Consider the following 16,345-nt stretch of genomic DNA (forward strand, 5'->3'; position numbering starts at 1 on the left):
AGCTTGTTAGTACACCCAACTGTCCGTTCACACTTCACTATTAGTGACCCCACATAAGTAATTTGAAAGCCGTGCACATCATCCATTGCACTCTTACATAAGTAACAAGTTTTCCTCTTTAAAGAGAGTTATTTCATACTCGGCAGGTCATGATGCTTGATATGCTTACGTACTTGGCATATATTAAACCTCGTTGGATGTGGAAAACACTGTAAATGTGTCACAATTTCGAACTCGGATTGACTGAACAATTCTGCCCTCTGATTCATGGGCGCTTTTATTTGATGAATTAGGACAGTTGGATTTTCCATGTCAACCGTCTGATAAAATGTCCAATGATCTGCTAGTTATGTAATCAACTGTGTGTAATTTTTGGTCCACGACTCATCTAAACTGGGATTCATAATTTGGCAGGTTCACTTCTAATTATTATAACACAGATGTATAATTGTTTTAGCGTCTGCGTATCATCCAACATAATCTGCCAGAGTATCAAAGGTTCCTTAAAGAAGACGAACGAAGAACCGTCTCCCACGGGGAACAGCGACCGCGGCGATGCGGGTGGAGTACCAAACTGTCACTCGGATGTGGCAGATGGACGGTGCTCTGTTGACATCATAGCGATGCATGTGTTTTATCCACGCCGTTCTTTCTTCTTCGGCCACAAAAGTTGATATTTGTGTTTTACCTTCATCTAGGTATGTATGACCTTGTTCCATGACAAATAACCATTACAGTGGGCCCTAGGAAGTTTTTAATGGTGGCCATTTAATCACCACTGTTTTCCCTGCGAAGTGGTCTACCTGAGATTTGGGACTGCCTCATTTTTAGGATCATCCCTAAAATGATCTGAAAAAGGAATGGACGGCGTGGATAAAACATATACATCATCTCGAGGCTTACATAGCACTGTCCAGTAGCGACGTCTACTGGCAGTGAAAGTATGCAAACGGCGTCCGATCCACGCCCGGACAGAGCATTTTTTATTATTTTTATTTTTAACGAAGAAATTGTAGAATACGCGGTATCTTGGACAGTGTACCCGATTTTTCTTCTCCAAAAATATAACTAATTTTTAGGTAATCCAGACCGTTGTTATGTTTATTAATACTATGATGGGTGATCATGGTGAAATTATCCTTGATAAGACGATCAAAACCTTTCAATTTATGAACCAAAATAAACGGTGAGATAGAGAAACATAAACGGTCCAAATTTAAACTAAGAATTCCCAAATATAAGAAGAAAAGCATTCAAATGTCAGATATTTCGGTTTCATGGTCCATCCAAGGTGATTAGAAGCATAAAAACGGTCCAGATTAACTGATCACGGGTCCCAATTATTAGAATTTAAAGCCCGTGTATACTGCGCATCCGGTTGTTAGTTGTAAATCCTCTTACGCTATAAATACCCTCTCCGCATCGGTGCAACCATCTCTTCCATTTCTTCGAATTCCCCGCCAGCAGAAGCAGAAGGGAAAAGGCCATGAAATCGCTCCTCCATCCAAGCCCTAATGTCTCCCATCTCCCTGCCTTTCATCCAATCAAAACCCTAAATCACTCCGATTCTCAGAATCGAATCTATTTCCCGCTCGTAAAAACCGATCGCGACCGTCCACTTCGCCAAAAGAGGAATCCGACTGTGAGATTTGCTTTGGATTCGGCAACTGTCGAAGAGTTAAGGTTTCTCAAAGATGATATACGGAACCCGGCGATCTCGACATCATATCGAAGCTCGAGTATCCCAAGACCGAATCAGACGGTGTTGGAAGCTCAAGCTAGGGTTTGCACGGGGCCCACGCAGACGAGGCCTCTCAGTGAAGAGCAGGCATGTAAGGTCTTAGATACGATCCTCAGATCAGGTGAATTCCGTCCTTTAATTGTAATCATTTTCTTCATTTTATCTATTGTTAGATGAGAAAACATCCGAGCATACTGACAGTTGGATTACTAGGTTTTTTTATTTTTTTATTTTTTGAATTTTCTGTCACATCGTATGTTTTAGTGGAGGTGAGTGATGCTCAATGCAATTAGGATAGTTTGAATTTTCTTTAAATATGTCTTAGTGGAATTGAATGATCTGAAATGCAGTTAGGATAGATACTATTCGAGTGGAATTGGGTGATATCAAATTCAATTATGGAAGGCACTGGAAACTAAATTCTGCTCTCTACGAAATTTTATGTAGCTGATGTCTTGCTGTGTTTTTCCTGTCAACGCATATAAAATCATTCCCCAATACCATTTGTACCCTCCTAAAATGAATTGAGATTGCCATTTATACTGTATAATGCGAGCAGCTCTTGGATATTTTGCCCCTCCAATTAGCTTCTTAGGGTGGAAAACTTTGAATATTGAAAGGACATGGGAAGACATTTTAAATAAAGTTATGGGTGTTCTGGGAGTGGAAAAATGTGGTTGTTGTCCAGCAGATGGTTCAAATTTCACCCGCAAAAAGTCTGCAACCGCTCAGATTTTACCTGCATCTTTTCAGTTCTTTGATGTGAGTGGCCTGCTCAAACTTCTCCTCCTCTCTGTGTAGCCTGTATGGAACATAGTAGTAGAGAGACCGTGCAACAAAGGCCTATAAGGCCTACCACGGTGACTGAGTGAAATCCATACAATACATCTGTTGTGCCAACTCATGTTAGGATTGTGAGCCCCAAAATGAGGTATATCTAAACCTTGAGTGGGCCACAACGTAGGAAAATGTTTTTTCTCCCCCCCCCCCAAATTTTTTTTCTCCCCCTTTCTCATTTTTTCCTATGTTTTTTTCTCCCATCCTCTCTGTATTTGTGTTGCACATGCCACTTCCCCTAGTGTGGGTAAAATTATATTTTCAAATTTCATGTTTCTTTATGGACGCTGAAACTGGTAGTTGCTGGTGTTGTTGTTGCTTTTTTCTTTTTCTTTGTTTTTGTTGGGTAAAAGTAAGTTGTGTTACTTTGAACTTACATTCAGTTTTACTTGATAATGAATTCAATAGGGTTGCTCTGATTTTTAGTTATTCTTATTTATTTATTTTTTGTTGTGGTGATTGTATTTCTGCTCTTTAAGCTAGGGGAGAACTCAAAGATGAGGAGGAAGTTTCTAAAGCGCAGCTTGGGGCATTTTTTGCTGGAATGGCGATACGTGCAAATACTTTTCCAGAGGCTACACAATGGAGTGAAGGGGAGAGGCGTGCGATGAATACATTCTGGCCTCTCCTGGTTCAGGTTCTTCCCTCAGATATAATTTTTATAGCAGATCCCGAGGGCACAATAATGGGAGTAGGTACATCAATCGGGCCTCTCTATGTTGGGGAGGGCACTACTGAGATGAGACTGGTAGGTGCTCTGAGGGAAGTTTTAGCGGGTGGCCATCTTGGTTATGAGGAGGTTCAAGGTGTTTTGAGAGATGTTCTTCCACTAAACTTGGATGATAGGAAGTCAGGAAGAGTGAGTGAGTCTTTGCTTTCTGCATTTCTGATAGGGCAACGCATGAATGGAGAAACAGATCGTGAGCTAAAAGCATACTGCCTTGCCTTCGACGATGAGCTTGGTAATTCTTCTCTTTTGTTGGATTTGGTTATCTTGCTTGTGGTTGTATTTGAAAATCCCTTTTAGCACGGCTGACCCTAAGTAGTTGGTACAGAGCCATTGATGATGGTTTTGAAAAGTATATTGTGTGTTGGCTAGAACTTCTAACAGCTCTGTAGATTTGGTGTTCTGCTTCTTTCTTTTGCCATTTTCTTTCCTTCTTTGCGTGCGCCTGCATGTTTAGAGGGGCTAATCATTTCTTTTGTATTCATTTTAATTAGATTGTCTATTGCTTATCAGGTCCTCCGCCAGTGGCCGATGTTAGATCTTTGACTCACTATGGTGAACCATATGACGGAAATACACGTTTCTTTAGGAGCACATTGTTTGTCGCTGCTGTGAGAGCTTGTTATGATGAATCTTGTTTGCTCCATGGTGTGGACTGGATGCCACCCAAGGTCAGCCAGTGATTTCTTTAATATAACATTGTGACGATTAAGATGTTCCAAAATGGTAACAGTGGCTGTAACGGCCACCACCATTACTTTTATGATATGGGCGTTACGGCCTCCGTATTTGCCGTTATTGCCCCTTTCTATTTTATTGAAAAATCTGTTACAAGACCATTATGGGTCTGTTATAGGGCCTTTATGGCTTATTTTTCTGTAACAGCCGTTACGGCCGTTTCGACCCCATAACTCGTAACGGTTATGACCTTTACCATTACGTAACCGATTTTGAATACCCTGGTGACGATGGTGTTGTTTCCTTGTTACTTTGGAACCTCATTGGTTATTTATGTTCTCTTTCTTAAGTTGGATTATTGCAATAATAGCCATTCTGTGTTTGCCATTGCATGTGGAACGAACCTCTTCTGAAATATTAGGTTGTTAAGGTTTTCAGGGCGGCATAACTGAAGAACAAATGCTGAAGTTCATGGGTGCAAATACAAACTTGTCCGCATTGCAGGCAAAGAAACTCCTCGAGGTGAATTCATGGATCTACATGTAGATTTTGCAGTTCCTATAACTTCGTTCAGTTTCTTGAGTCTTTTATGGTGTGTTTGACTTCATGCCTTTTTTTTTTTCAGGATCAAGACGTCGGTTTTGCATACATAAGTCAACGTGAAGCTCACCCATCTTTGTATGCACATTCTGCCATTTTGTGATTTTAGATTTTCTTTTTGACCCATGCATGGAAATCTAGTCTATTTTAATGATCTCAACATTGGGAATGGAGATATTGTCACATGACATAGATTTAAATGAGATGTGATGTTGGAGAAAGATTCATCTACCCAATTACATATATAGCGATAAAAACTGCTTGTATATATATCCTTGGCATGATTGTGTTGGTATGTAAGCGGTTTTTGGTAAACATGTATTAGTGGGCTCCCTTCTATTCTTTGTAGCCAGCTACTTGAGCATGTCTTTTTCACTTTTGATCTGATGGTGCTACATTTCTGTGCCTTGGTGCTAATTTGGGTGCCTGTATTTGTTATCTGATACGGGGGAACTTGTTTGCAAATTCTTCTTTTGCCTCTCGCTCTCCTTGTTCTTGTTGTGTGTGTGCCATGAGGTGGACTTTGAATAGTGGATGTGCTTTCGTAGGCTTGGTCATTGACTGCTGTCATAGTCATTGCACCTACATTGCTTTTGAGTATTTAGGTTGTTATCAGTTGGGCTCTAGCTCTTGTCACATTCCTATTTGCTTCAGTGAAAGCTGGCCTGCTTTGTAGCTTCCCCCACTGCTATGGGTGCAACAGTGCCAACATCATAAAGGTATTAACCTGGTAGTCACATGCTTGTCTCAAAGATCAAACCATGCATGCGTGAGTTTGAAATAATTTAGTCTGATAGTGCATTCTCTAAACCCCAAGGAGTTGTTTTGGATGTGCGGAAAGCTCCATATAAGGCGGGAGTATCTATGCATTTGGGTACATAATTGTCCTCAGACAAGGGCTTCCATTTGGACAAGCCTGTCTGTTAATTTGAATATTGTGCTGTCCGTGGGGGATGCTGGAATGCAACTGTCCATGGTCATAGGCTCCACGTCATTGCTCTCTACTCTGCATCCTTATTGCATTTGTATTTTGACATATGCAACCCAAAAGTACATGGACTGTATTTCAAGAGACAAATGCTCGCAATTTAGCACTCACTTATCACAAGGCCTTATCTTGCCATGTGATGTGCCCGTGTTGTACTCACTTGTCACCGTGTTGGTTTGTGGTGTAGCTCATCTCTTCAATATATGCTCCTACACTCATTAAGAAGGAAAAAAGACATCCAAGAGGTGTTATCTAAATGCAAAATCTCAACATCCATGGACCTCCCTATCCACATATTTGAACACAAAATTTGGAAGTAATCTTGGACATGGCTTCTTTGTCTTGAGTGAGCTTTCCATGTCCAGATATGGGTATCTTTGTCTTAAGTGATCTTTCCATGCATCCAAATCACCCATAACTATTCACATTCTATTTGTGGTGGGAAAGGTGTGATAGTTGGGTGTTGACAACTTGACATAGAGTTTTCCACTATACGAAAAGGGCTTCTATGAGTCTAATGGCACCATTGCTCCTGTCCAACTCACCACCACTTTGTCTATGCCAAACAACTGACTTTAAGTCTCCATGACTATGGGGTAGGCTGCTTCACCACCTCTGCGCTTGGTGCGGAGCTCCTAATGTCAAACTGCTTAGGCAGATGCTAGGGTGACGATCTATGGATCCTGCGTATTTGGCAACTAATCTCGAGGTGCCATATGTCCACTGCCTCTTGGGCAAGAAATTCAGTTCCCATAAGCCTATTGATGAGGACATCCGACCATTTACAATATACCAGAAGAGGAGGAGATCGGCCTAGCCTTCACTTTGGCTCGATGACTTGTACATGGGCTCATGTGGGCCGCACTGAGGACATGAAGACCCCACAGGCATGATCGTGCATCTTACGTTAGGAAGATGCATGTGGGCTACTTCTTTGAGGGGTTTTGACTGTTGGACTGTGAGGACACAACGATCGGACCGTTGGATGGTGTGAATCCTTCAATCGGGCGGTTGAATCATTGCAATTCTTGATCACTTTGGTCATTAGTATTATGATTAACTGATTTTATGTTTTTGATGGTTATTTATAGTTTAGGATGAGTTATTTTCTGTTTAGTGCATCATGGGACATGTGAGATTTTTTTATTTTTTATTTTTTTAATTATTAAAGTGAGGGGTATTTTTGTCAAAACACATATGTTGAGACTTTTTTTTTTTTTTTGGGGGGGCTCTCATGTGATTTGAGATTCTCTTATGAAAAGAGACCATTTGGTGTGAATCCAAAGGTGTGAGGCCTAGTTATCCTTTTCATCTCTATCTTATTCTCTTCTAAAATGTATTTTTTTATTCTCATCTCTTCTCAAATCATTCTTCCCTACCACTTGTGTCATCATGAAATTGCATTCCTTTTCCTTTTTCTGTCTCCTTTTTCTTTCCCTTTTGGTTTCCTTTTTTTTGTTTCTTTCTCCTATTAATGAAATCGTTATCTTTCAAAAATAATAATAATAAAAAAAAAATAAAAAAAAATCTTCCCTGCCACTTTTATTCTATAAACCCTAAATCCCTTTACCATTTTCCTTCTAAACCTAAACCCGTCACTTAAATCCATCTTTTTCTACCCTCTCATGCTTCCAAATGGTTAGGTCATATGTCCTACATCACCTACAAATACTTCCTTGCACTCATTTTGAGGGGATGAATTGAGGGCATTCAAATCCACTTAGACTACAATGAAGACTAAAGGCCTTCAGGTGCAAACGCTAATCAAGATGAACCTCATATGCTTGAACATTTCCATTCTCTGATGGAGGGCACTGCACCATGCTCTAGGACTCCAAGGGAAGTTGTGGCACCATGCACTAGTAGCCAAATGGGTAGAGCTCTACACCCAGGTGCAGACCTATCACAGAATCTGCACCAATGTGTGGAGCATTTCCTCAGCTCATGTCTAAGTACCACAAGTGCCATGGCTTGAGACTAATCATTCTCCTAGCCTAACTCTCTATTTCCAGCTGCAAACCTACTGTGGCAATTGTGCTAGGTGCAAAAGGTCCTATCGCTAGACGTCCGAAGGTAGAGAGTCGATCTTTGCTTCATCTTTGGTATGTGAGACCCATGGCAAAGCTGGACCAACCTTGCTTGTGTACGCTAAGACTATCACGGGTCTCTCCAACTCGTTCGATGATCGGGATACTTTGAAGGCAAAGGATCGTAGATTAAGGCTCTATACTATTTTGCACCATGTAACAGGGTACTTTAATTTGGTTTTACCTTTTAATCAAGGGTTTTCTCCAATGATGTAATTAAGGGCTTGTGGGAGACCATAGCCTGGATTGGATGCTGTTCCCAGACATTAATGAAAGCTGCCAAACATGTCATGTTTTGGGTATATGCCTTGCATATTCTTGCAAAAGGAATCACAATCATTAATTTCATTCTAATATCAAACCTCAACGAACAAAGACTCTTTTTGTTATGAATATTGGACCAACATGTACTTAAATTAGTGATTCTCATTTTGCAATTTCTCGGATTTGGAATTTCTTGGGTTACTTTCAAATTTTGACATTTTTCTCTTAATATTATCCAGAAAACTCGTTGAAAAATATTGAATGAATAAATAATTTTAAGAACTTTTAAATATATAGTTATATATTGAATTATGTTAACTCAATAAATTTTGCATTAAAAACGTGATAATTTTGCAATGGAATCATGAAAAATTGAAAACTACTTAGATTTTAAAAATATAAGGATATTATCGCGATAATATCATATGATTAATTTTGTGAGATTTTCAAAATCTTAGTGATATTTGTCACAATGCACGTGGTGTGGGGTATGACCATGCCGGCATGCAACTGGTGTCTGGTGAACGTGGATTTGAGGGGGCTATTCTATGTAGCCAACCACCTGAGCATACATTCGAGCACCTTGTTTGTGACTCGCACTTAGTAGTATATGCCTGGATCCATGATCGTATTTTGCTTGCTTGCCTTTTACACACTCAGTAGTATATGCCTGGATCCATGATAATATTTTGCTCGCTTGCATTTTTAGGTGTGAGCGTAATTGTTGGGGTGGGGGTTTGTATTAGGTAGGACCATGTAGGACCATCTTGGCATGAGAATATTGCTAATGTCAGCCTCTGCCATGATGTATTTCCTAAAGCTTAGGCAAAACAGGAAGGTTGATATCTGGTGGACAGCTGATTGTTTGCCCATCTACCTTTTAAAAGCTTGACCCCAAATTGCTGGGAGAAGACTAAGATGATGACGGTGCATACAATCAATCCTTATTGAATGATCCACGCTGTGATTAGCCCATATGCCAACATATGGTCACTTGATATGCACATGCTTTTGGTATGAAATACGATCATTCTTTAAGAGCTCCATTGGTCCTGTTTAGTTCTTACTCCCTGTGTTGCTTTTGTAGATATTCACTCATAGGAATGAGGGAGCACATAAAAAAGCGACCACCACTTGCAACAACTGAGAAAGTTCAGCAGTTTGTGCGGGTGAGTCCTATAACATTATTGCTGATTTATACTGTTAACGGCCTTTCTGGTGGGGAACAGATGTGATTCTTCCGCATCATTCATAACTCCTTTCCTCTTGTGCTTTCTGTTTTTGTTTGGCACTAATCAATTTCCATGTTGCTATCAAAAATTGAATTGTGAAGTCTTTTTGTCTTAGTCCTCACTGCTGTTTTACATTCTGAAATTGGATGTTGTATGAACCTCAAAGAAGGCCAATTCCTTCCTCAACTTTCACACACACACACAAGCCTTATCCCGATTGATTGAGGTGGGCAACATAAATCCTATTCTGCCATTCCACTCTATCAGGGGCCGGACCTTCAGTTAGACCATAGGTCTCGTCGAATTGTTTTTTATTGTCTCCATCCATGTCCTTTTGAGCATCCCCCTTACCGTTTTAGAGCCTTCAACTTCTATCAACTCACTCCAACCGGCGTGGTTCTTGGTTTATGTTGCACATGACCAAACCATCTAAGTCTACTTTTCCTCATCTTATTATCCATTGGTACCACTCCTAAGTTTCCTCAATGCATTCATTTTTTATCCTATCCTTCGTCGTATTGCCACCAATCCATCTCAATATTCTCATTTCAGCTACACTTTTCATATGAACACGCTGTTCTTTAATTGCCCAACATTCTGTCCCATGAAGCATGGCTGGTGTTATAGTTATGATATAAAATTTTCCTTTCAAGTGATACACAATGATTAGATAAACTCTAAATGCACATCTCCATTTCGTCCACCTAGCTTGAATTATATGCACAACATACTTTTCAATCTCTCCATTCTCATGAATGATTGACCCCAAATATTTTGGGAAACTTCCTGGTTAACAATCTTAATTAATTCCTTGTTTTAACTCCTATTATTATTAAAATTGCACTCCATATACTCTATTTTTAGTTCGACTAATTTTATCTTTAAAAAAAAACTTGTTTGACTAATTTTTAATCCTTGAGATTTTGAAGCATCCCTTCATAAATCTATGATTGTGATCACACCCTCCCACATTTTTTTAAATCAGAATTACGTCATCTGCAAACAACATACACCATGGGATCTCTTCCTGCAAATGCCTCGTTAGCTCATCCATAACCAATGTGAAAAGGTACAAGTTCAACGCTAACTCCTGGTGTAAGCCTATAGTAATTGGGAACTCACTCGTCTCTCCACTAGTGGTCCTTACATTTGTTACAACTCCCTTATAAATATCCTTAATCATGTCAATATATCCTTTTGAGACTCCTTTCCCAACACCCACCAGATTAACTCTCCATGGACGCCATCGTATGCCTTCTCTAAGTCAATAAAGATTAAAGACCATGTCGAGATCCTTCCTCCTTTACCTATATTTCTCCATCAATTGTCTAAGTAGGAAAATAACTCAAGTAATAGACCTCCCAAGTATGAAACCATACTGATTTTTTGATACATTTGTCTCATGTCTTCGTCTCTTGCTCAATCATTATCTTCCAAAGTTTCATAGTATGGCTCATAAGTTTAATCCCACGATAGCGAGTGCAGCTCTATATGTTTCCTTTGTTCTTATAAATAGGTACCATGGTACTTATCCTCCACCTATTTGTCATTTTCTTCGATCTTACAATCGTGTTAAACAACTTTGTCAACCGAAATAATCCAATATTTCCCATACACTTCCAAATCTCTGTTGGCATGCCATTTAGTCTAAGGGCCTTTCCTGATTTCATCTTTCTCAAAGCTTCTTTCACTTTAAAAATCCTAATCATATGAATATGGCATCTGCATCATTCCAGTTTATGGTTCCTTCTAGTCCTAGGCTCTTAGAGTAGTTTCTGAACGCACCATGTTTCATATGGTATATAGCCTTCTTTCTTTGCAATCACCTGTCTTAATGTTAATTTTTATTGCGTCAGTCTTAAGGTTAACCAGAAATATCATTAGCACATGGCATAACTAAATGGAGTTTGGGTAACATGCAGACATATACATGTAGATGCTTTCTTGTATGATTTGATATTGCATCTGTCTAAAGAATGCAGATTAAGGCAACATTATGCTTGAAGTCTTCATGTGTCAGTTTCTTAACAGGCTAGCGGGAGGGAGGCTATTGTTGCCGGATTTTATCACGAAGGTTATGAAGATCCGCTGTTAATGCTGATGAGAAGAAGAGGTGTCCATTCTGGTTTGGTTGTGAAGGTATCGTAAATTGCAAGGCAGACTTTGCCATCTTTATGCTTGTACAACTCTCGATTTTCCCCGGTTATGACTGTCTTCTTCTAATTATTTGAAACAAATACGGTTGATGATTGGCTTTCATATGGATTCCTGTATTGTTTCATAAGAGCTGAAATATATCTATATACTCTTTTGGATCCAGACCAAACCAGGTGCATACACATCTTAATTATTGCATTAGGAAAAATATCAGAAGTTCAACAACCTTTCCTTTTCATCCAATTTTTTCCCTCATTACTCCTGGAGCCCTTCTGTTGAAAAATGAATTTAAGACTTTTCAAAACTCATATTATTTATTAATTTTATTCTTTTGGTGGGTAAGTGGGAATAAGATCTCTGATATCAAAGCTGTGACTCGTTATGTCCTGACCATTTCTCTATGAGGCTCGGTGGTGTAGCACATGCTTACGTTTCATATTATCTTATACATTATCTCATCAGTTAAATTAATTTAACCACTCTGGTGTAGGGTGAGGAAGGAGCTCTCTCAATGACAACAAAAACTCGGTCGATAAATGCATCAAAAGGCCTTCCAGTGAACTATTGTTCAGGATTTCGTTCTCTGAACATTGTATTTGCTACTGAAATTGATGGTACACCTATTTTTCTTAATTGGATATCTTCTGTTCATGTGCTATAGTGGCATCCACTGCATGCTCAACAATTTTTAATTTCCTAAATATAGGTATGCAAATGGGTTGGGCTGGGGCAAGACTTCTCCAAGCCTGATCTGCAAGCTAAATACTCAGGACCCAACCCGGCTCAGCCTGCTATTGCATCATATAAGTCAGACTAGGGTGGGCTGTCTTGTTGGTGCATATCCAAACCCAGGCCCAGCTCAATTAGTTATTGGGCCTTAGAACTTGTGTCCTGGGCCACCTTGCAAGCCTTTGGTCTCATAATCCAGCCTGGACCACATTAACTGCTAATCTTATAATACATAGGTATTGATATTCTGTTAGTGTGATGGATGATATACAAGCACTTTTAAACTGCCCAATTTGTGGACCCCACTTTAGATGGTGAACAATATATTAGTGTACTCATTTAAGTCTGTGTATATAGTGGATAATTGGTTGGGGCATATGCTTGGTTGATGAATGATCTTACTTGACATAGGTGTGCCATGGAAAGACTGTGATTGTCTGGAAAAGCATGATAGTTCATGAACATACACTCACTAATTGTACATTTAACATGCATATAACTTATCTCTAACTGATAGGTCAAGCCCTGTCCCAGCCTGGCCCAGCCCAGCCCTCTAGAGTGACGGCCAGGGGCGGGGCCTCTTTAGCCCATTAGGGCCTAGGTCGGGATAGGGCCAGGGCTTAGGGCTCTAGGGCCGGGCCGGGTCAACATCAGCCTGGACCTAAGGCCCATTGCCACCCTAATCACATGTCAATTATGTCAAGAAACTTAAAGGAGTGTATACTTTTCTTATGTTTCATGCATTATACCTACCCAGTCATCATTTTACCTGACTAATGTAACAAGGAGACTGCAGCGTCGGACACATCCACACTTCTATTTGGGAAATACCTTAACTTGTCCTTTTCTTTTCCATATCATCTGTTTGTTTATATCATCATCGTCATCGTCGTCGTCGTCATGGCCTTATCTCAACCATTCGGTGTCATCTTCATGAAAATTTCTGGGCAACTTGTAAAAAGCTTGACGATCGACTACCCACTCTTTTCCTAAGACTGGAACAACCTGGTGCAATTGATACATGACAGAGGCCTCATGGGTGCAACTATTACCAGAATCCTACTCATTTTGCAGTATTTACCCAGTTAAAATCTTTACTCATATAGGTAAATGTAGGTAAATGTCCATCTACAAGGCGTTTCTTCTCTCTCAAGTCAAGAAACCCTACTTATCAGTTATCAGCGTTGCAAGAATGTTAGCTGTTTTTCTTGAAGATTCAAAATTCAAAATTTGCCTAAATCCATCAGCAAAGACCTATAGATAAAAAATGAGCCAAATAGCAAGGGAATGAAACAGTTGGCTATACCTTTAAAATGAAAAGTAACTGCAGGCTATCCATTTCCTATATATCCAATTTCTGCTTCAATAGTCAATACCCAGGTTTGTTGATGTCCTGTTCGTTTTTTATCGATATGCTTGTTTATATACTGTTCAAAAAGGTCTCAACTCCAATCAGTCAGACCATAATTTATGGTCCACCCAGCAAATAACTTCCAACGGATCACATGTGTGCAACATCCAACCCTTCCAATAGGTACCTCTCACCAGGATGCCTCGTGCAAAAAATAGCCCATCCAGTCATAAGGTGGGCCAAACCATAGAAAACAATGTCTAGCCATTGATAAATAAAAACGTGTGGTCCACTTGATGAGTGGATTTGGCTGTTTTTTGCACGAGGTTATCCTCATGGTGGCTGTTTGGATGTCACACGCACATGTAAGGTTGTACTTGAGACGACCTCCTGTTTAAATATGATCTATTTTGGGGATTTTATTTATGCATTTTTTCCCCATGGGATCCACTATATGCATTCTCACTGTTTGGCCCATGCTAGGGCCGGCAATGGCTGAGCCTGGACCAGGAAAAATCAATATTTTGAATAGGTCCAACTCTGTAAGCCTGGTATAACAATTCAAAATCTAGGCCTGAGGCCTGCTCATTGCGAAGCCTAACTCTCATTTTTAGCATGCACCTTATACTTTTGACGAATGCAGATTCACCCATTTTTTATGTTTTTTTTTTTTAAATAGCAGGATTGTGCCTGTTGGCTTCATTTTAATACCAAAACTAGAGAAAAGGGGTGCATGCATGAGAGGCAAATGGGTGCATGTAGCATTTCCCTTTCTCTGTATCTTATGCTTTTATGAGCTAAAAGGTATATAAGGATGTATCAATGTTCTCATACCTGTCTGTTATATCTTGCCATGTCTGACACCGGCATGTGTCCGTGTCTTTAGTGATGTAAATTTGAACAAAATGCATCAATGATGGTAACTTGTGCAATTCATGGTGCTTTTGGAATTGCAAAGCATTGATGGGCTCTAATTTCTGTTGTAGGAGTTTCCCGTGAGAGTTTCAGTATTGAAGTTAATGCCAAGGATTATGGCTTTGAACCAACAGATACTCCGAGAACTGATAGATCGGTAAGAAAACTTTTCAATTCTCATGTTCCCTTTTCCTTTCTTCCTTCTCTTCCATGGTAAGCTCCTCACACTTGGCTTTTTGTGGAAATTATAATTAGACATGCCTTGATTTAGAAAATGATCGTTAAGAAAAAAGAAACACCCCTCTTAACCGGGTTAAATAGAACATTACCTTATGTTCTTCAGGCTGCTTTTGGGTCATAGACATTTCAGGAGCAGAATATTACCTGATGTTCTTCAGGCTGCTTTTGGGTCATAGACATTTCAGGAGCAGATAAAAATGGAGTTTCTACTCTTTTAGTAGACTTTCCAAATGTCACAAAAATGGGCCTCATTCCTCTAATATGGGAAAGGAAGCTCTTTTTACCCACAAAATTATCATCACGTGGTTTTCAAGCTTCACCTAGGAGGGCTTTCGCTCCCGGCCTGGTCCGCAAAGTGAAATCTAGGCCTGAGCCTGTCCTCGGCCTGAACTCAACCCATGATGATTATCCACAGCCTCAGTCTAGACTGAGCCCAAGCCTGAGCCCCACTCCCACTACCCAGTTTTGTGCAAGATTTGGCTGTTGATTAAGTATGCTCCATCATGCATGATATATGGCAAAAATGCCCTTGAAATCGTAAACGGTTTGAACTGGGTCAGGATGGTGAGCTCTTAAACAAAGCCCGTGTCTGGCCACCTGGGTCCAAGAGGTCAGTCTGGCCCATTGACAGCCCTTGTGGAAGGCTTGAAGAAGTCATCCCATAAATTGCGGTTTTTTCTTTCTTTCTGGAGGTCTAAACTCTTTTTTTTTTTGGTTAGCTTGTTAGTACACCCACTGTCAGATCACACTTCACTGTTAGCCACCCCCACTAGGGAATTGATGCCAAGACCTCGTGTTGAAACGAGGTATCTTTCACTCAGTCTACCACTTGAGCTATGGATCTGTGTGTTCTGGAGGTCTAAACTTTGGCTTGAAGATTCACCTTTTGAGATGACCTATGAGAAAGGCTTAGAAATTTAGAATTCAAGACTCCCAGGGGTCATCAGCTTAAAACTTGGTCAAATTAGATAACTGTGTTCTCTGAGCTTGAAGGTCTTGTGACAGAGGGTTGCTAATGCTTCATGTGCATAGATCCCAACTCCTTTCATGGTGCTAGATGTGCTAGCAGGGGGCATGTGTGTGCAAAATCTGAACCATTCCTTAGTGGGCCTATCACACAGGCACAGTGACACAAAAATTAGGCCAGTCACTTCATTAGAGGGGCCTATGTGCGAAAACATGAACAGTTAAAAAGTTGGTCAGCTGTTCACTTTCAGCATAGCTGCATGGCTCACCAGATGATTTGTAAATGAGAAGGTCCGCTGCCATATGGTTTGGATCATGTTTCTTGTTTTCCATTGATTTATTTTTATCTGCAGATACACTTCATGAAAGAATTATCACCTCTCATTTATTTTGTTAAACCAGGTGTTGAGGAATATAGAGTTGGGTTTATCTGCACTGCGTGGTGAAAGGGGCCCTGCTTATGATCGTATCGTGTTGAATGCGGGAATGGTGGACCACTTGCTGGGGTGCAGTGGTGCAGAGGATGTAATTTCAGCATTGGACAGAGCAAGAGAAGCCATTGATAGTGGTAAGGCTCTAAACAGGCTCATGAACTATATAAAGAACTCTCACAAGGTCATCTAACCATCTCTCTCATAGTAAATGTTCCCCCTCTTTTTATTATTTTGTTCTTTGTTGTTTGTTTATGAGAATGCCGGCTTTATAAGATAAACTTCACAGGTCTCAATAAAAGAGGGTAGAAAAGGATATTATAACTGATCCCCTACTTCGATTTTGTTTGTGTTTGATGTTGTTACGAGGATACATTTATTTTGATGGTTAATAATGAAAAA

General features: G+C 40.0%; 1 protein-coding gene across 1 annotated transcript; it reads left to right on the forward strand.

Moving 5' to 3' along the window:
- Positions 1-1,424: 1,424 nt before the first annotated feature.
- Positions 1,425-16,271, forward strand: LOC131237896 (uncharacterized). Its single transcript, XM_058235946.1, has 10 exons — positions 1,425-1,862; positions 3,058-3,540; positions 3,819-3,976; positions 4,422-4,505; positions 4,609-4,661; positions 9,010-9,091; positions 11,186-11,293; positions 11,802-11,925; positions 14,378-14,463; positions 15,915-16,271. The coding sequence occupies exons 1-10, from the start codon at positions 1,487-1,489 to the stop codon at positions 16,134-16,136; spliced, it is 1,776 nt and encodes a 591-aa protein (XP_058091929.1). The 5' UTR covers positions 1,425-1,486; the 3' UTR covers positions 16,137-16,271.
- Positions 16,272-16,345: the final 74 nt, after the last annotated feature.

Source organism: Magnolia sinica, chromosome 2, assembly GCF_029962835.1.
Source record: "Magnolia sinica isolate HGM2019 chromosome 2, MsV1, whole genome shotgun sequence".
NCBI classification, from domain to species: Eukaryota; Viridiplantae; Streptophyta; class Magnoliopsida; order Magnoliales; family Magnoliaceae; genus Magnolia; species Magnolia sinica.